Below are 20,088 nucleotides of genomic sequence, written 5' to 3'. Positions count from 1 at the left end.
ACTGGTATCCTGTAGAAATGTTTAAAGTGTTGCCTATGGGACTTTTGAAGTACCAATGTTTGTCGCCATTCCACGAGCGTGCACAATTTTGAAGCATGACATGTTGGGTATTTACTCGGCATAACATTATCTTTCACATTGTGGGAAAAAAATGGGCTAACTTTACAGTTTTCTTATTTTTAAATTTAAAGTATTTTTTTCCATAAAAATTGCGTTTGTAAGAACGCTGCGCAAATACGGTGTGATAAAGATTTTTTGAAACCATCTCTATTTTATTCTCTAGGGTCTCTGCTAAAAAAAAAAATATATAATGTTTGGGGGTTCCAAGTAATTTTCTAGCAAAAAAACCCCCTGATTTTAACTCGTAAACAACAAGTGTCAGAAATAGGCCCAGTCCTTAAGTGGTTAAGGACCACCCCACGAACATGTACTGCGGCAGGGCAGCCCTTAAGCGCAAAATAACGTACGCCAATGGAGCCACACTTCTGCTGCGAATGGCCTAAAAAGATGAAGAAGAATGAATTTTATTTATTTTTTTTTTTAATTGGATATGTTTTATAGAAAAAAGCAAAAAAGTATTGATTTTTTTTCAAAATGGTCGCTTACTTTTTGTTTATAGCGCAAAAAATAAAAAACGCAGAGGTAATCAAATACCCCAAAAAAGAAAGCTCTATTTGTGGGGAAAAAGGACATTAGTTTTATTTGGGTAAAACATCGCATGACCGCGCAATTGTCAGTTAAAACAATGCAGTGCCATGTCGCAAAAAATGGCCTGGTTATTAAAGGGGTAAAACCTTCCTGGGGCTAAAGTGGTTAAAAAAAAAAAAAAAACAGAACTAAGCTCATGGAAGAATTAATAAGCTTACAAAATGTCAATGGAGTGAGATTCTATGGGACTTGGGGAAGTTGGCTCTAGTTTAAATGGTCTTTACCATATATGAGTCATATGGGTAATAAGAACCCCTCTCAGAGGACAGGATCCCTTGAGGACTGGGCCAGGGGGCAATTGCCCCCTGGGCCGTTCTGATGGCCTGTAAAAAGGCTGCACTGCTTTTGCCCCCCCCCCCCCAGCATGGATGGTGTAAACTGTGTCTGAGCAGAGGCCAGTTTAATGCCCCACTGGAGACTCTCTCCTGGCCAGCCCCAACCCAGCTGTCCCAGCACCCCCCAATTACCCCTTGCTGGCCAGGTTGGGAACCGGGATATAGCCAGTGGGTAGAGAGTACCGGGAGCGGAGCATCAGCCTGGAATGAGGGTCAGGAGGAGGACAGGAAGAGGGAAAGTGGGAGCGGGGCCGAGTCACTACACCATGGACCTCTGGTTTGTACTTGCCCCCTGGGCTGAAAGTTCCCAGTCTGCCCCTGCTTGAGGAGGTGTTTTTTTTAGTGAAAAATACGAGATTAAATTTTGCCTCCCCCCCCTTTTTTTTTTTTACACCTATTCTTTTTATACACTGGGTAGATGATGTGTGTAAATATTTAGAAATGCACCCTGTAAATAAATAATAATTTAATATATAATTCACCAATTTGTTTTTGATCACCCCTTAATAGAGTAGTGATCCTAAGATACACCCACTAATTTATTTATTAATAGTGCGCAATTTTTAGGTTTGTAGGGTAGTGGGTTTTTTTTTTCTTTCTCTCCTAACAGAGTGAGTGGGTGTTTGGGGGGGATGGGGGGTGAGGGCAGGGCTCGAGTCCTGCAGGAACGCATGGGAACGGCGTTCCTGTACTTTTTTCACAGCAGGAACGCAGTTCCAATTGGCAGGGCCACTGTCTAGGGGGAACCACAATTCCCGCTGTGCAGTGATTTAGAAAAAAAATGTCTCCGGGCCCCCTGTGTTCCATGTGAGAGGGAACAGTAAGTGGACTATTTTATCAGTTTTGGGTAGGCGGCCTAATCTGTCGCAGTGCGCTACACAACTCCAGCCTGATCACCTGCCTCTTCAATGTGTATAGATGGTGACAGGCTGGAAATGCTGTGGCGGATTAATCTGCCTACCCAAAACTGATAAAATAGTCCACTTACTGTTCCCGCTCCCATAGAACACAGGGGACCGGCAGGCGCTGTTGCCAATCTGAGTGACAAGCAGTGTACGGGGACTAGTGAGAGGCTCCCCTCCCCATAGAGGACAGGTGTAGGATTCTCCCTCCCTCCTCCTCCGAGTTCCCAGTGTGGGCGGGGCACAGGGTTCCCTCTCCTGGTATCAGAGTCCTTCAGGAAAGGTGAAAGGTTCCCGGGCCTAGTGAGGGGGAGGAGCCTTAACACTCCTTCCCTGGGGCCTACATACACCCTGGGGGATCAGAGTGAGATTCCAGGTGGTCACCCCTTGAAGCTGTGTCTGAGTCCTCCTGTCAGTCCATAGGTATGGCCACCCCACACTAGTCCTCCTATCAGAGCAGTGATTGGGCTTTTCCTGTGATTGCTGTGTCCTGAGGAGATCCCAGTCTGATCAGTTCATCCTGTCCAATGCTGTGTGCACACAGGATATAAAATGTCCACTCGGACCGCTCTACCAACTGTCAGTAACCGCGATGCTGACCAAGTAAGTGAAAAGGGCCAAATAAATATTGTGTCCAGGTGGTGTGTGCATGGACTGCGCTGACCTGTGTGTGTACGGGGGGGTGTACATCCCCAACGTGTGCTGTATAGTGTATTATCAGGGCGCCGTCACTCTGCCTCGCTGGAGTTTGGCCGCACTGTGCCCGTGCTTTCTCATAGACTTCTATGAGATTTGTGCATTTTCTAAAGTTGCACTAAATGGACTATTTTATCAGTTTCGGGTGTAGGCGGATTAATCTTCCACAGCGCGCTACACAACTCCAGCCTAGTCACCTGCCTCTTCAATGTGAATAGACCGTGACAGGCTGGGAACGCTGCGGCGGATTAATCCGCCTACCCGAAACAAATAAAATATGGGGTCCAGAGACAAATTTTTTTTTTCTAAATAGCTGCACAGGTGGGGATTATCTAGCTCCCCCCCCCCCCCTTCAGTTGCCCAACTCAGTGGTGCCCAGAAGGAAGGGAGAGGATCAGAAGTACCAGCAGTGCTCAGCTGGTCTCTGGGTTCCCAGCTCCAGGAGGAACCACCTGCAGGACAAGCCCTGCACCCAGGCTACAGGTAGAAGACTGCGTCCAGACCAGGTACTGGGAGGGGGGGGACTAACAATGCTGCATTTGAATTGTTGTCTTAGCGCCAGTTCATCTATATGCGATGACAGACCTTGCATGTGATGCGCAGTGCACTGCTGTGCAAATCACATGTAGTGTGTGTGCGATGCGAATTCAGCCATACAGATTGTATGGCTGAATTCGCATCGCATTCGGACACAACTTGCACAGGACCCTTTTTTGGGTCCGCACCAGGATCGGATCGCATGGGTGCATTATGATGCCTCCTCACCATCTAATTTAATCCTTAAAAACCTGCACCACCTACAAAGGTTCCTACTTATATCAGGACTCCCCCCTCCTTAGTGCATTCACAATGCGGAAGGTGGTCTCTGGTCACCAGAGTCCCCCCTACATCAGAGTTCCTGGTATTCCCCTTTACATCAGTCTGCAGGATTCCCCCTTAAAGTGCAAGGGGGAACTCTGTGGATGCTGATGTGAAGGGGAGCTCTGATGTAAAGGGCAATGCTGCAGACCCTGATGTAAGTGGGACCTCTGATGTAAAGAGGAATGCAGTGGACGCTGATATAAGGAGGTCTCTGGTCACCAGAGCCCCCCCTCCCCCCTTATATCAGAGTTCCCCTTTAGAGCATGATCTGCAGAATTCCCCTTTATGTCAGAGTTCCCTTGCACTGTAAGGGGGAATCCTGGAGACTCTGATGTAAGGAGGAACTCTTTGCTGGCTGGGTTCTATTAACCTGACCTTCGTGTAAATGGAGAAATATGGCTTTTGACTTTTGTTTAAGTTAAACACATTGCTAATAGCGCTATCTACATGTTTATAATTTAAAATATTGATATTTGCACTGTTTACCACAGAATACGGGCATTTTAGGTACTTTTTTGCAATGTCGAGGGTGGGGAGGATCCTGGGTGAGTTCCCACACTTTTTTTCCCCAGGACTTGACCCCAGAGTGAGGTAAAGAATGAACGGAAAAAATACGACTTCTTCCCTTTTTCGAGAGGTTTTAACCACTTAAGCCCCGGAGGATTTGGCTGCTCAAAGACCAGGCCCTATTTTGCGATTTGGCATTGCGCGGTCGTGCGACGCTGTACCCAAATGAAATTGACGTCCTTTTTTCCCACAAACAGAGCTTTCTCTTGGTGGTATTTGATCACCTGTGCGATTTTTATTTTTTGCGCTATAAACAAAAAAAGAGAGACAATTTTGAAAAAATTATATTTTTCACATATTTTTTATATGAAATTCTCAAAAAAAAATCTAAAAATCAAAATTTTTTAACATTTTAGGCCAATTTGTTTTTTGCTACATATTTTTTGGTAAAAAAAAAATCATACGCGTTTTTGGATTGGTTTGCGCAAAAGTTATTGCGTTTACTAACTTCGGGAAAGATTTATGTAATTTTTATTTTTTTTATTGTTTTTTTTTTTAAACTAGTAATAGCGGCGATCTGTGATTTTTTTTTTTTTTGCGGGACTGCGACATTGTGGCCGACAAATCGGACCCCTGACTGACATTTTTGATACTTTTGGGAGTGCTAGTGACATTACTACAGTAATCAGTGCTATAAATATGCACTGTTACTATAAAAATGACACTGGCAGGGAAGGGGTTAACTTTATTGGTGCTCAGTGGGTTAAATGTATCCCTAGGGGAGTGATTCTAACTGTGGGGGGGCGTGGCTTGTGATGTAACCACAGAGACATATGATCCTACATAGCAGGATCGTATAGTCTCTGCACTTACATCAGGGAGAATGACAGACGGCTGTGTTTACATCAGCCGTCTGCCTTTCTCCCTCTTCTGAGGGAGATCGCGAGTGACCGGCGGACATTGGAGCTGGCGGGCACACGAGCGGGGGCGGGAGCGCTCCTCAGACGACGCGGGCTTGCCCCCTACAGGCTCCTGGGCGAGCAACGTAGCCCTACGTCAGTTTGCCCAGGAGCGGCTGACCGCCGCAGTAAATAGTCGTGCGGAGGTCGGCAAGTGGTTAAGATAAGGGGTATTCAAGAAAGTTGTATAGTAATGTATAGGCTGGGAACACCATATTTATATGGTATATGTATGTTGATGTGTTGTGAAAATTCATATTTTTGTTTCTTACCTGTGTGTAAAGTAAAATCAATAAAAAGAGAACAATGAATGTTTGGTCTTTATTTTGTGGATTATGTTTTCAAGTCTCCTGGTAATAGAATGGTAACTATTTTTTTTCTGTAACTTACATGTACCCAAAAATGAATATTGGCACTAGATAGAGGCACTTTATTGTTTCAGTCACCTAATATTTTTAAAGAGGAATCCTTTAAGAAATCTTATTAACCTAGTTGCAACAAATTGGAATGTTACTTCCCACAGGAGAAAATCGGTGAGCAGGCAGGTTAAAAATTGTATGTCTCTTCTAGAATGAAAAGCCTTGCTGCTTTCAAATTTCTTTTGAATATACACTTGGTGGGGGATTTACTAAAAGTTGAGCATGCAGAATCTGGCACAGCTGTGCATAGTAACCAAATTAGCTTTAGGCGTCTACCACACAGATAATCCAGATGACTATGAGGCAATTAAGGCCCCTTTCACACATATATGGACCATTCATTTCATCAGTTTTGTCACGTCAAAATTTATGAAGTTTTCATCAGTGCTCATCACTCTATTTGGTTTTTTTTTACATCCACTACCAATGCAAAAACGGATGAAAAACTGAACATGTGTCAGTTTACATCCGTTTTTCGTCCAATCTGTTTTTTAAACTTAAGAAAAATAGAGCTTTAAACCGTTTCAAAAAAACGAATGATGACGGATGGAAATGGATGGATCATCCATTTACATACGTTTTTTCCATAGAGATGCATTGATGTCCGGTTTTTATTCGTCAACAGATGGATGAAAAACGGACAGCATGTGTGTGAAAGGGGCCTTACTTAAAGCTGGAGCACACAGAATCTGGTGCAGCTGTGCATAGTAACCAATCAGCTGTCAGGTTTTATTGCCAAAGCTTAAACAAGCTGAGGTTAGAAGCTGATTGGTTACTATGCAGAGTTGCACCAGATTCTATGTGCTCCAGTTTTAGTAAATCTCTTCCATTGACTCCATTCTACCAGTAAAGGTGTTTAGAGCTCATGGCTTTCTGAGAGCAACAAGTGGTCAGATTTTACTGCTTGCAAATTATTTTCTATGAAAAAGGCTATTTTTAACAGTGTGTACATGATTTTTCATTTTAGGCAGCATCACGGGAATGTCATGCAGCCCTCACCAAAAGACAACAGTGGCAGTCATGGTTCCCCAATCAGTGCCAAACTGGAAGGAATCTTCTTTAGCTGCAATACTGAGTTCAACACTGGGAAGCCTCCACAAGATTCCCCATATGGAAGACACAGAGTCGAGATACCTGCTGAAAAACTCTTCAACCCAAACACCAACCTGTACTTTGGGGACTTCTACTGTATGTACACAGCTTATCACTATGTTATTGTGGTTATTGCCCCAGTGGGCTCACCAGGAGATGAGTTTTGCAAGCAGCGACTTCCTCAGCTCAGCCTGAATGACAACAAATTTCTGACCTGCTCTGAAGAAGACGGCGGTCTGGTATTTCACCATGCCCAAGACGTAATCTTGGAAGTAATTTACACTGACCCTGTGGATCTTTCTTGGGGTTCAGTGGCAGAAATAATTGGCCACCAGCTCATGAGCTTGTCTACTGCCGATGCAAAAAAAGATCCCAGCTGCAAGACCTGCAACATCAGTGTTGGACGTTAAAAGCCCCACTTGGCCCACCGTGAAAGCAGTTTAACCCTCCCTTGTCATTCTTACCAGACATTTTGTCCGGAAGCATGCAAAATGCAGCTGTCACCAAAAGCATACACTGAAACTAGAACTCCTTAACCCCTTCGCTGCCTGACGAAGCCTGCAAGGCATTGCTTGGCATTGCACTGTAGTTCCTCCTGCAGCAAAGGATTTAAAAAGCTTTTTTTAAAACTTTTCTTTTTTATGATTTGTGAAGTTGATGCTGCTCTTAACCACTACAAACCATTTTGTTCTCTGCCAATTGTTAAACCTAGATGTTGTAATTTTTTTATTTCATTTTTTTTTTCTTGGTTGCTTTTTCAAATTTTTAATTTCCTTGCCAAACATAACAAAACTCTACGTAGACTGCTTTAGCAAGGTAAATTTATCAATATTGGCTTTTTATTGGGGTGTCTAAATAGCAGTTATGTTACTAAAAAACTATTGGGAACTAAAAAAAAAAAAAAAAGCATGGAAAATTGTAATTTTCAGCATGAGTGAGCTCTCAAAGCCTAGAGACATCAGCACTTCCAACTTGGCTCGACATATGTTAAATGTTAAACGATATTAGCTATCAGGAAACAAATACTGTGTTCCAACATCATTAATATGATAGAAAAATATTTTATTTGTACCGTTGTATAAAATATTTACAAATCATATAGAATATATAGAGCACATTTTATTAGCAACTGTATACATGTCATAAACCATTTTTCCCTTATCAAAGATGTAGACTGTAAACTTCATTGAATCGTGTATACGTTCCTGTTACTCTTGCTTCGAAGATTTTAATTAAAAACAACTAAAGTCATTCCGGTTTATACAGTGTTTAAAAAAAAAAAATCAAAAACATAACAAAAACATCACACATAAAGGTCATGAAAATTATTTCACTTGCAAATTTTTTTGCACTCCCAATAAACAATTTTAAAACATCGGCTTTAAAATCATGCATTCTGGATACAAGAGAAATAAAAAGTATATTTTGATCAGTAAGAATATTTAGAAAAAGGACAAGTGCTTAGCACAACAGCAAAAACGGTCTGAGTGGTTTTCTCTGTGTGAGTGCCTGTGTGAGTGACACGAGTAGAAAAAGGAAATTAGCAGCATACATCAAAGTCCACACAGCTTACTGTATTGAGGAATAAGACTTCTAACTTTGATAATAAAACATGAAAACCCAATATTAAGGCAGCTTTGCATATTTAACATTCATGAATAAGGTGATTTAGAGGGAGTTGAAAGTATGAACATTTCAGCCCTCCGACAAAGAAAAAAAATATATTATAAATGCTATCAAAACATACTAATTTATATATATATATATATTTTTTTTATTGTAGAAAATTTTTGACAAGGGCCTTCTTGCAATTCAGTCCCAGCACACCATGTGTTTTTCAAATCTGTGTTTGTAAGGCAAGCAGTAGAATAAGCAGCTTTACAAATAGGATTTGACAATCTTGTCTGCCAGGTTAGCATATGCTCTGGGTGTGCCCTGTAATTTAGTGCTACATTTTGTCTGTTGTAAAGGAGGATCTGTTAACGGAGCTCAGCCTACAAAATTCTTACCAGTATGTGGCCACAGAAACCACAGCTAAGACATTAATACCTCAGGTGGGATAAAAATTCTGTCTCAGTAAGGAACATTCAGAATATTTAAGAAAATCTAGAAACATAAGGGAACAAGATAGTCAAATCTTTATACAAATTATATTGCTTATGCAAATGCCACAACTTACATGATCAAATATGTCGGGAAGTTGAAACTAAACTTTAAAAGGTATTTTTTTAAAGGAGTTTTCCTCTAGTTACATGTTTTTATTCTATCCATATTTTTAAATTTTAAACATTAAGTGCTATTTACGTAAAATATTTTTTATCCTCATTACTCAACTGATGTACAGCAATGGCGATACATAGGACCTACTATGGACCTAAATCTTTGCTTTTAAACATGCACTGGTGCGATCATCCGCCATGATATGAAAGTAATCACATTTCAATAAAGAGGTGATTTTCACCCTTATCAAACCCATACCTTTAAAATGGAACCATTCTGACTGTCACTTTCTCAGCAGGAGGCTGCTTATTTAAAGAGGTCAATCTTTTAACTTCTTTCATTATTCTCAAAAAAGAATAAGGCTCATCTTTCTTTTGAATAGACTTTAAGGATAAAATAATAGATCCTCAAACCAAAAGGTGCATGAGTTTGATGGAGCTTTACAAAATTGCCTTATTCGCAAGGTTCATTTAATGGCTCAGCCTTCTGAAAATTCCTTATTGAATTGTAGATGGCCTTTGACTGGCTTCTTGTCTTAATGTCTTTTGTTGCTCAGTTCCAGGCTTTTTTCCAGTCTATGTGTTTCTCACTACCTGCTACAAAAGGGGTACTTCCACTGCCCCTGTAACATAGTGGAAAATCCAACAAAGGGTGTTATACCCCTTTGTTATAGTCATGGTGGGTGTGCAGACTTAGGGAATTAATTGTTACTGGAGTCCCCAAGTGACATGACAAATAGGATTTAACGTTATAGCCTCTACTAAAAAACAAACCTACATTTTGGGGGCAGAATGATTTAAAAATTATAACAAATATCCGCCTAATACATAAAACCTTTGCAATGCATTATAGCACAACACGAGCTATCATATGTTTGCATACGATATGCAATGTTTAGCCTGGCACTGTAAAAAGGTAAATATACCATTATTTTGTTAATTGGAGTTGAATTGCTCAGAATAGCACATTGAAAACTACATTTTGTGGAAAAGGATGAAAGTACAAGGCTATTGAGACACGAATAACTTATGGTATACAAAACTGTCAAATCAAAAGCAAGTAAACACAAAACACCTTAGCTGCTTTATAGGCAACAACAATGGTCTATTGCAGTCAGTATGCTAGAACCCGAATTTACTGAATGTTGTTAAAGGGGCCATTTTAATTCTAAAATATTTAACAACATATTTTCTTATATGCAATGCTGCTTTAATCTTACAAAGATGTTCAAGAAAATAAATATTTTAAAAAATACTTTTGCTCTTACAATATATTTCACAAAACTAGATATGAAACACTAGAGATAGAGCTGAATAATTTCCCAATGTGAACACAAAGATGCAAATGTTCCATTCAGAAAGAATTAATTCTGCCTCTCCAGTAATAGGTTAAATAATACCATTTTCAGAAAGTGCAGTTTTGTTGCTTACATCATTGGCCTTTGGTAGTAGAAGACAAAGTGTGGTTTTCTTACCAAAACTAGTATAGTACTAGTATAATGAGGGGGGGACCACGCCTCAATATTAAACATATGACCAGAGACTATATATATACATACATACAGTCTGTCCATAAACAGATCACATTCTCAAATCTAGATTATATTAATATACATCAACTGTGATATCAGCTTTGAGGGTAACGTCTGCAACATATCAAAGGCACTTCTAACAATGAAGCACAATAGAGAAACAAAGATTCATGTATAAATGCTGGAGGGAAATTGAGGCATTGCCCATGCCAATCAATAGGATACTGGTTACCATTTTTCTACAAACAAAAGTAACCACCTGATTGGTTGTTATAGGCAACACATTTTCTGGTCCTCTCATTATTATACACAAATCCCACTGTAAATGTTAGAGTTGGAGGAAAATTCAAACGGTATTCTTTAAAATGCTAGTAAATTGGCAAAATTAAACTACATAAACATAAGTGATAAAAGCCTTATTAAATCAATCCCATTAAATAACTTCTGACGGATTACAACTGTAATGCTCTTTAGCAGATTATTTTGGAGATTGTAAAGGAATAATGCCAAGTACCCTTACCTTCCTAAAAGACATTCTCATTCAGACTTGTTCAGTAAAGCAGTGTAATGATAGCATGCAAAGTGCACATACCCAAAACAACCAACTGGATTTAAATTTAGAGTGGTCAAAGAATTCATCTTTTGTTGAGAAGTTGTTGTTATGGGTTATTGGATTGTGCCTTACTGAATAAGCACAATTGGGATTTATTTTATTAACATGATGCAGCAATTAATTATTATGCTGCATAGCTACCAGTCATCCTGTCATGGCATTCAACCTTACAAAGGCTGACTGGTTGCCTTGGTTTGCAAAACATCACTGATCTTTCCTCCTTGGCCTTATAGCTCCAACTACTAGGAGAGTTCTGTCTTGTTGACAGATCTTGAATTATCCCTTTTCAATTCCTTGCTACTTTTATCCCTACCAGGTAGTGTATAACTATTAAAGTGCATCAGCATTTCAGTGTCGTACATGAATGTGCAGAAATACAGCAATGTTTAGTCCTCAGAATACCGCTTGTGGTGTGTTCGCAGATTCTAAATCGTTTTAGATACATCTTGCTTACTGATCAGGACTTCCAGCAGCCGAAGCTTAGCTTTTATCTGTTTGTATTCACAGTACTCTTCAGCCATTGGTATTCTGTCTTCTTTCTGTGCACTCCTAGAACATGTTGTAGGGTGAGGATGAGAATACAATGCACATATTACAATCTGTAATACACTCAACTGGTAAAGGTTACAGCGCTTCAGCAAATGTAGTGTGCTGCAGAGAGACCACATCTAGCGATGCAGCCTCTTCTACTGTTGTTAATAAGCAGCTACTTGTCAATGCAGCAGGTCTAAAATCCTTGTGTGTGTGTATGTATGTATATATATATATATATTCCCTTCCACTAAAGAGCACACTAAATGACACTGGCTTTATTTTGGGCTAAAGGAGTGCAGTTCACCAACAAAACTTTGTTGCTTGAGGCGGGTGAGAACTGCAGTTATCCTTTTCACAGATACCCCATCCTAAATACTTTTGTAGATCTGTTGTGCAGACAAGTGCAAATAGCGGTTAAGGAATGTATTGGAGAACAAGAAAAAGAAGACCGGGCTAGATGTGCCTTAGTGAACGCTTTCCAGGTAAGGTTATAGTGTCACATGGCATCTGTGGGAAGCTCAGCAGGAGGTCAATGCAGTTCCCAAGTTTGGACTGGGAGTCCACACCACTGGAGAGTACAAGGTTGAAAATCCAAGCACTTGCACAGCAAGTAAATGGATTTCTTTATGGTTAGGTAATATGGCCAAAAATATTGGCACCCTGCACCTCTAAGGAAAAAAAAAAGTGTAATATTTGCACTAGTATTTAAATAATATGTGAAATATCAAGGTGTCAATCATCAAAGCAAATATGTACATACATATATGTGAATAGCAGCACTTAAATATATTGCACATAACAATCGAAAATACCATGTAATGTGCTTATGGAAAACGGTGCCAAAAAAAACATTAATGGCATCAAACAAAAAAAGGTGTTTTTCCACAAACAAAGTGAAATAATTAAACCAAAAGTGAGCCCATGGTTAAATAAATAAATGAAAGAAAGTCCCATGCACAAGATAGTGTGATCAGGTGTAGATTCCCAACCATTCAAAGGGGATTCTTCCTGTATATATTTGTGCACCCCTGTCAGATAAGGCACCACTTCGCCCATAAAATTATTGCAATTACAAATGTTTAGGCATTCTCATGTTTAATTTCTTTTGTTTGTATTGGATATGATACAAAAAACTGAAGACACCAAAAGCCAAATCTGACACATTCCACGCAAAACTCCAAAAAAATTAACTGGACAAAATTATTGGCACCTTCTCAAAATTGTAAGAAATAATTGCGTTCCAAGTTTTTGATTCTCCTGTAATGTGTAATTAATCTCACATGTATCAATTAACAGGTGCGGACAGTAAGAAATTACACCAGAAACCAGTTAAAATGGTGAAAAATTGACTCAACCTTTCTGTTGTGTGTCTCTGTGTGCCACACACAGCAGGGAGAAGAGAATTAGCAGCAAAGAATTGTCTGAGGATTTGAGAAAAAAAATTGTGGAAAAGCATGGACTATCTAAAGTGACAAGTCCATCGTCAGAGATCTTAATGTTCCTGTGTCAAGAAGCTCATGGCACTGTAGCTAATCTTCCTGGACGTGGCCGAAAGACAAATTGATCAAAGAGTTGCCAAAACTTACCTGAGGAAGCCAAAATGCTTTTGGGGGAATGTGCTGTGGCTCTTTGGCTGTGATTTGGACACAGCCGATTACATAGGTAATCACATGTAAACAAGGAGATGTGGTTTATCGGTTCTTCTCACCTCACATTGAGGAGAGGAGAGCCAACCAGGGGCATCTCCTCACAGGTGAGACATGTAACGGTGATCATCAGTGCCCTGATTACAATGCAGCCCCAACAGTGCCCATCAGTGACCCAGTCTGTGCCCATCAGTGAGGCAAATCAGTGCCACAAGTGCTACATATTAGTGCCCATCATTGCCACCTCATCAGCGCACATCAGTGAAAGAGAAAAATGACTTATTTACAAAATTTTCTGACAGAAATTTTTGATCTTTTTTTTTTTCTTAATTTTAGCAAAAAATAAAAAAAAAACCCAGCAGTAATTAAATACCACCAAAAGAATACTCGATTTGTGGGAAGAAAATTATAAAAAAATCATTTGGGTACAGTTTTGCATGATTGCACAATTGTCAAAGTGTGACGGCTCTGAAAACTGAAAATTGGCCTGGGCAGGAAGGGGGTGAAAGTGCCTGGTATTGAGGTAGTTAAAGAAAAGAATGCAGTCCCTATAGTCAAAGATGGTGGAGGTTCGCTGACGTTTTGGGGTTGCTTTGCTGCTTTAGACACTGGAGGCTTGACTGTGTGCATTGCATTGTGAAATCTGAAAACAAAGACTTTTGGGGTGCAATGTAGGGCCCAGTGTTAGAAAGTTGGGTCTCCTTCAGAAGTCATGGGTCTTACAGCAAGAAAATAACCCAAAGCACCCAGAAATGGTTTAAGACGAGGCGCTAGAGAGTACAGAATTGGCCAGCAACGAGTCCAGATCTAAATTGTTATAGTGCATCTGTGCAGAGATTTCAAACCAACAGTTGGGAAAAGGAACCCTTCCAATCTGAGAGACCGGGAGCGAAAGGTGGTGAAAGAAGAGTGGTCCAAAATTCCAGTAGAGAGAAAATCATTGATGGTTACAGGAAGCAATTGATTACAGTTTTTTTTTCCAAGGGATGTGCTACCAAATATTAAATTGAGGGTGCCAATAGTTTTGTCCAGTCCATTTTTGGAGTTTTGCATGGAATGTGTCAGATTTGACTTTGTATTGATATGACACAAAAAAGTGGAGAAACAAAATCAAAAGAAATAAACATAAGAATGCCTAAACATTTGTATTGCAATAATTCTTTGGCCAAAATGGTGCATTATCTGACAAAAATGCACATGTGCCAATATTTTGGCCATGACTGTATATTGTCCAGTAACAGAAAATATCTTATGACTTAAAAAATATGGGGACAGTACATAGCTATACAATTAAACTGTTTTATAACACACAGTACATCAGGAAAGTATTCACAGGGCTTCACGTTTTCCACATTTTGTTATGTTACAGCCTTATTCCAAAATTGATTAAACTCATTATTTTCCTCAAAATTCTACAAACATTACCCATAATGCAGGACTTAACAAATTTGCTTGGAATCTAGGAGCCAGTTAAAGTTAGGAGCCAGTTTTTATTCCATGCATGCCGAAAGGCCAGCTTCTGTTGGACTGGCTGCCATACACACGGGCCAAATAGCGGACAGTTTTTAATGAACCCGCTGATGTTGCCTGGCATTCGGCCCGTGTGTACTTGGCTTGATGATGTGATGGGCAGTGGCTCACTAAGGAAGGAGAGTGCAGCAATGTGGAGGTGATAAGAGATCCAGTAACTCATGCCACCTTAGGCCCCTCCTCTAAGCGGAATTCCCTTACTCAGCGGGGATTTCTCTGCTAATCCCCGCTGAGCAGGTGGGCGACAGGTCTTGTCCACTCTGCTATGCTGAGCGAACATGTACACAGTCCTGCTCTCCTCTATAGGGCAATTGCATGGAAATGGACTGCCTATCATCTGATTCGATCCGCCGGACGGATGGAAAGTAGGACCACCATCCATCCGTTTTTGGCGGACAGGATCGGGTACCTTCATAGTGGAGACTGCATCAGACAGCCCGTGTGAAAGGGGCCTTCGGCTGTGTGGCATGACAGGGAGAGAATGAAAAATAATATCCCCTATGTCTATGTTCAAAATTCTCCAGAGGGTTAACAATTTGGTCTCGTTCACACCAATTGTGCATAAAGATGAGCAGATTTGACTTGCACAGGCCTGTTCACACCATGTGCAGAGATGTGCGTATTTTTTTTTTACGCACCTCTCTGCAAGAACACACACTGGTATTCAAATGCGTATTTTTTCTGTGCAGAGATATGCAACAAATACTATGCAAGGGTACAAACAAAAACAACTATTCTCTATGTGCCCTATTCACATCATAATGTTGATCACATCAGTTTTTTTCCACGCAGAAATTGCATACTCGTTGCAGAAAAAATCTGCACGATACCAGTGTTGTGGTGTGAACCGGGCACATAGAGAACAATAGGTTTCTTTGTGCCCTTGCAGAAACAGGTGCAGAAAAACTCCAGCCTCGTTCACACCATGTGCAAACACATATAAGGGTCAAAATACCCTATTCCGTTTCAACAGGTCACAGAAATAACAAATTTGGGTTAAAAAATAAATAAAAATCAGAGTCGTGCTGCTTTTCTCTACGTCAAACAGTTTATCTAGGACATTTCAAGACAAGAAAAAAGAATTAGGCAAGTCACATTGCTATACATTTTCATCCCAGGATACCTCTTACCTTCCCGTCTGTCGTAAAAAGTGCTCTTCAAATTCTCTTAAAGCTTTTCTTAACCTTTTCTTATCTGCTCGGGTTTCTCGAAGGTGATCAAGAAGTTCCGGCCTGATTGACAAAGACAAATACATTTTACAAATTAGTTGACCGTGTACAATGAGTATCACCTGTATGGTTCAGCAAAACATCCAACATTGTAAAAGATAGCAATGGAAGCCATTACACAAAAAAAAAAAAAAAGCAGTTCACCTTCAGAAATATGAATAGAAGTGCCATGTAATGACATTTTATGCAGATGTATGCGCACATCTCAATATGTTTTGTTATTTAATATTTTATAATGATTGTTCCTTGCTACTTACAATTTAATTTGTGCTTTCAGGATAGTGAGCTTACCCCTACAAATACATACAAATACATATCCTACATGCTCTAGTTCTCTGTGAGCTACAGTTTGCTAGAATATCTGTAAGTGATAGCAAAAGTCAGGTTAAGGTGCTTCCAAGCTTGCATCCTGCCTGTATACAATGGGCACGTACAGATCAACTTTGGCAACCTTTAGGCTCCTTTCACATGGAGTGGTTCTGCTCCGCTCAGCAGGAGATTTGTGAGCAGATCCCCTGCTGTATCAGAGCTGAACAGGATGGATTTCATAGTTTTGACATCTGTGCGTATTCATTGTGTGTCTCCAATTTATGCAGCAAATCCATGATGGCTCTATAGGGAGTCTTGTGTTTACATCCGACTACCTCCAATGCATCAGGTTTAGGTCAGGAAAAATGGAAAAGGACCAGTCCTTTTCCATTTTCTTTTCCCAGAACTTAATGGACTTGGAGGCAGGCCGGTGTAAATGGACACAAGTCAGTTTACATTGGCCTGCCCACAGACCCACATGAAGTCTCCAATCAGGTCTGCCTGTCCACCTCCTGCCCAACATTTCTTGACTAAGTAATTAAAGTCAGGTGGAAAATTGTCAGCCAGTTTGTACCTGCATTGAGCTCCCGTTCACATTGGGCTGATTGAACATGCAAAATCAGAGCCTATTGCTGGCAACGGCGCTGTCCGAATCTGTGCGACGCCTACTTTGCTGTGCCACACAGGTTCCAAAAACTATGTTTTGCACTACTTTTGGCGACTGGGGTGATTTCAATAGACATCGGTGCATGAACTCACACAGATGTCTGTCAAATCGCCCCTAAACTCAGACTGAAATGCAGGTTTGAAATCGTGCAAGTTAATTTCAAACTAGCCCTCAGTGCTTACATCTGATTAAACCCTCGTTGGCACTGTTTGGGTAGTTATGTAGAGCTGTACGATCAATCGTTAAAAAGTCAAAATCTCGATTCACCCCCCTTCACGATCTTAAAACTGCATGTCCTCGATTCTTACAGAGCTGTTCTCTGCTCACTCCCAGCTGCTTCTGGTAAATGTTTATCAACATTGTTAACGCTGCTAGATAACTATAAACGCATTTTACAATGTATCATTTAGTTCTTTTAGATCAAATGAATGAACTTCTGTCTGTAAGTGAGGGTAGTTTACCTTTAACCTCTTAAAGACTAACCCTTTCTCTGACACTTGTTGCTTACAAGTTAAAATCAATAGTTTTTGCTAGAAAATTACTTACAACCTCCAAACTATATATATATATATATATATATATATATATATATATAGAGCAGAGACCCTAGAGAATAAAATGGCGATCGTTGCAATCTTTAGGTCACGCTGTATTAGCGCAGAAGTCTTTCAAACACAGTTTTTTTGGGAAAAAATACACTTTAACTAATAAAAAAAAAACTAAACAGTAAAGTTAGCCCAATTGTTTGTATAATTTAAAAGATGTTACGCTGAGAATCATGATCTTTATTCTAAGCAAAAAAGTGTGATTCACATTTTATCCAGAATCATGCCGCTCTAGTGGTATGACTAGTGGTAGAGCCAGCTTACAAAATACAATAGCCACAGTAGGAGATAGCTCCATGTGAACTGTGTAGGATTTTTTTCCATTCAGCCTACAAAATCTATGTGTATAGCCAACTTTAGAGGGGGTTTCGCTATAGATAAAAGTAGAATAGCACCTGAGATCTCTTACACAGGTTCTCAGACTGGAGAAATAGACCCTTCAATTTCCCTGATCTTTCTGGTTTTCTGCCTGATAAGCCAATACTAAATGTGTATGTGGCCTGCCTTTGCCCACCCCTTTCCACAGACGGAGGCACGAATGATCACACAGTGAAACCTTCATGTTTAGGGAACCTTCATCTGATAAATACCCAAAAACAAATCACATTATATGCCTGTTGGTCGACCATCCTCTATCGTCTATGGCAGCCTTGAAGCTGGTCAGTGACTTTTCAATTCAATGGTAAATAAGTACCGTACATTGTACAATTCAAATGCAATTACTTACATAGGCCCACACACTGCACAACTGTATGTACAATCAGTTGGTAAATCTTTACATGGCCACACAAATTACAAACTCATTTAGAACTACCAACAGCCGTGGAGTATGAGGACCTAAATATGCAATCCATTACATTTATAATAAACTAAAAGTGATCCCTATAGTAAACCAAAATAAGGTAGTACAGTCATATTGTGATATGTGGTCAGCATTACCACTGTTTGTACTGCCCCACAACAAGCAATATCAAAGAATGGTCTAGGGGCCATTTTACTGTTCAGGTTTGAACATATTTGGTTGCTGTAGAGCATCACAGACGCACACCTAAAGGGCACGTGTATGGCTGCATTGTAACTGACAGTTTTATTGTTAAAGCCCATTTGTAGGGAAAGTAAAACTCCTCTCATTAAGTGGCGCTGCCTCCACAATGACCAGGGTTAAATACCTGTTTGTGTCTAACGGACTGGGAAAAGCCGATTTAGTTACCAAATCCTTTGCTACTCTGGCAGCCGTTACTCTGCTCTATGCTTCTGTGGTGTAATGTTCCTCAGCTATGGGCCCTGCATTAAACTTGCTGATGTCAAAGGACCCGTGACTGAGCACAGGGAAGATGAGGCTGCCAAGACCAGTCTATCAGCATGGAAGGATCCTGTGGGAGATCAGGTAAATAAGCCCTGTTTCACAAAGGTTTCTGCTTGTTTAAGAGCAGTGAGCTTGCAAAAAGCTTTGAAAACGCTTGCTGTTCAGACTGCTTTTTATACAAGCTGAAGCCCATGTAAAACAGTCCTCGAGAGTTTTTTCTGGTTTCCTAGACCCAAGAGAATATAACCATTGGCAAACCAACACTGAAAAAAAAGGTCCAGGATTTTCCAGCAGCATACATGTGTCAGGCATGAAACCGAGTAAAAAGAACAAACCAAAGAAGATCTACATGAGCAGTTATGCAATGCTGTAGATTGTCAATAAAGCAGCATAAAAGCTCTAGGTTAACTCACATTGATGCTTCATGAAGGTTGGACATGGACAGCGCCGACTGTCTTACTGGAAGTTTTTCATCCAGAGGAGAGATATATGCAGGTTCTGGATCCTCATTGCAATAAAAGAAATGCTCATCTATGACCTGTTCTGGTTCTGCTGTCAATGTGAATTCACAAGAAGAGTTCTGGGCACTGTCATCTTCCGAATCCTCTTCTTCATGCTAAAGAAAAAGCAAGTTAATTATTTGAGAATTACATTTTCCTCTTAACAATTACCATCTGGCAAAGCAGTCTAAAAGAAATGGCAGATATTCTGGCACATCTGGTGACACAGATGCCCAGAGTACAGCACAAATCATTTAGTGAATCTGTGATGTGCTCAGGAGGTAGAATTCTTCATCTGCACGTCTCCATTTGTCCTATAAGTATTTTCCTAGCTGAAGCTGGCCATAGATAGAGCAATTTTTTTCCTGCAACCACAGGCGAGCCATTCTGGGACACAGTGATTACTGCTAGTGGCTATAACAGCCACTAGCAATAATCACATGTAAAATTGGACAACTTGGGTACAATCAGCCTGCCCAATCATGGCTAGGATCATGGTTTGGTCCCTGCTGAACTGGCTGAGATTCCAACAGTCTATGGCCAGGCTTGAGCATTCAATTATTCACCACCCACAACACCTCCACACAAAGACAGATAGAAATGTGGGGTTAAATGTACCGGCACCATTTCAACAAAATGTCTTCCTCCCAAGCTGGAAACATTTATCAGGCATCATGTGAACCACATTTCTATGGCATCTGCATTTCAGCTACCAATGTATTGCATTTATTTGGGATCTTCTAAAGAAGTTAGGACACACACTAAAACATTGAAATGAATTAATAGGTTTTCATAAAAAATGCTTTTAGGTGTTTGGGTTTTTAATGGAACAGAGAGTGGGTGCTATACAGGTATTGTGGGCTCTCACATGATTGAAAGGTTTATAATTCAGAGTTTTTTTTTTTTTTTAAAAGGAACA

At 40.2% G+C, this 20,088-nt stretch overlaps 2 protein-coding genes across 6 annotated transcripts in view; one reads left to right on the top strand and one right to left on the bottom strand.

Annotated features, from left to right (window-relative positions):
* Positions 1 to 8,172, top strand: part of PHYHIPL (phytanoyl-CoA 2-hydroxylase interacting protein like) — a 234,731-nt gene extending 226,559 nt beyond the window's left edge. For both annotated transcript variants that reach the window (XM_082268255.1, XM_082268256.1), the window contains exon 5: positions 6,355 to 8,172. In XM_082268255.1, the coding sequence (XP_082124381.1) occupies positions 6,355 to 6,889 (535 nt within the window). In that variant the 3' untranslated portion in view covers positions 6,890 to 8,172. The remainder of the gene's footprint in view (positions 1 to 6,354) is intronic.
* A 2,042-nt stretch (positions 8,173 to 10,214) lies between these two features.
* The window catches only part of FAM13C (family with sequence similarity 13 member C), a 323,331-nt gene continuing 313,457 nt past the window's right edge, over positions 10,215 to 20,088 (bottom strand). For all 4 annotated transcript variants that reach the window (XM_082267352.1, XM_082267355.1, XM_082267354.1 and 1 more), the window contains 3 exons: positions 19,083 to 19,285; positions 15,684 to 15,785; positions 10,215 to 11,392 (listed from right to left, as the gene is read on the bottom strand). In XM_082267352.1, the coding sequence (XP_082123478.1) occupies positions 11,269 to 11,392; positions 15,684 to 15,785; positions 19,083 to 19,285 (429 nt within the window). In that variant the 3' untranslated portion in view covers positions 10,215 to 11,268. The remainder of the gene's footprint in view (positions 11,393 to 15,683; positions 15,786 to 19,082; positions 19,286 to 20,088) is intronic.

This window comes from Pelophylax lessonae (assembly GCF_965119305.1).
Source record: "Pelophylax lessonae genome assembly, chromosome: 9".
NCBI lineage: Eukaryota > Metazoa > Chordata > Amphibia > Anura > Ranidae > Pelophylax > Pelophylax lessonae.
The sequence above is the reverse complement of the archived record's forward strand: the minus strand, read 5'-3'. Positions and strand labels throughout refer to the sequence as shown.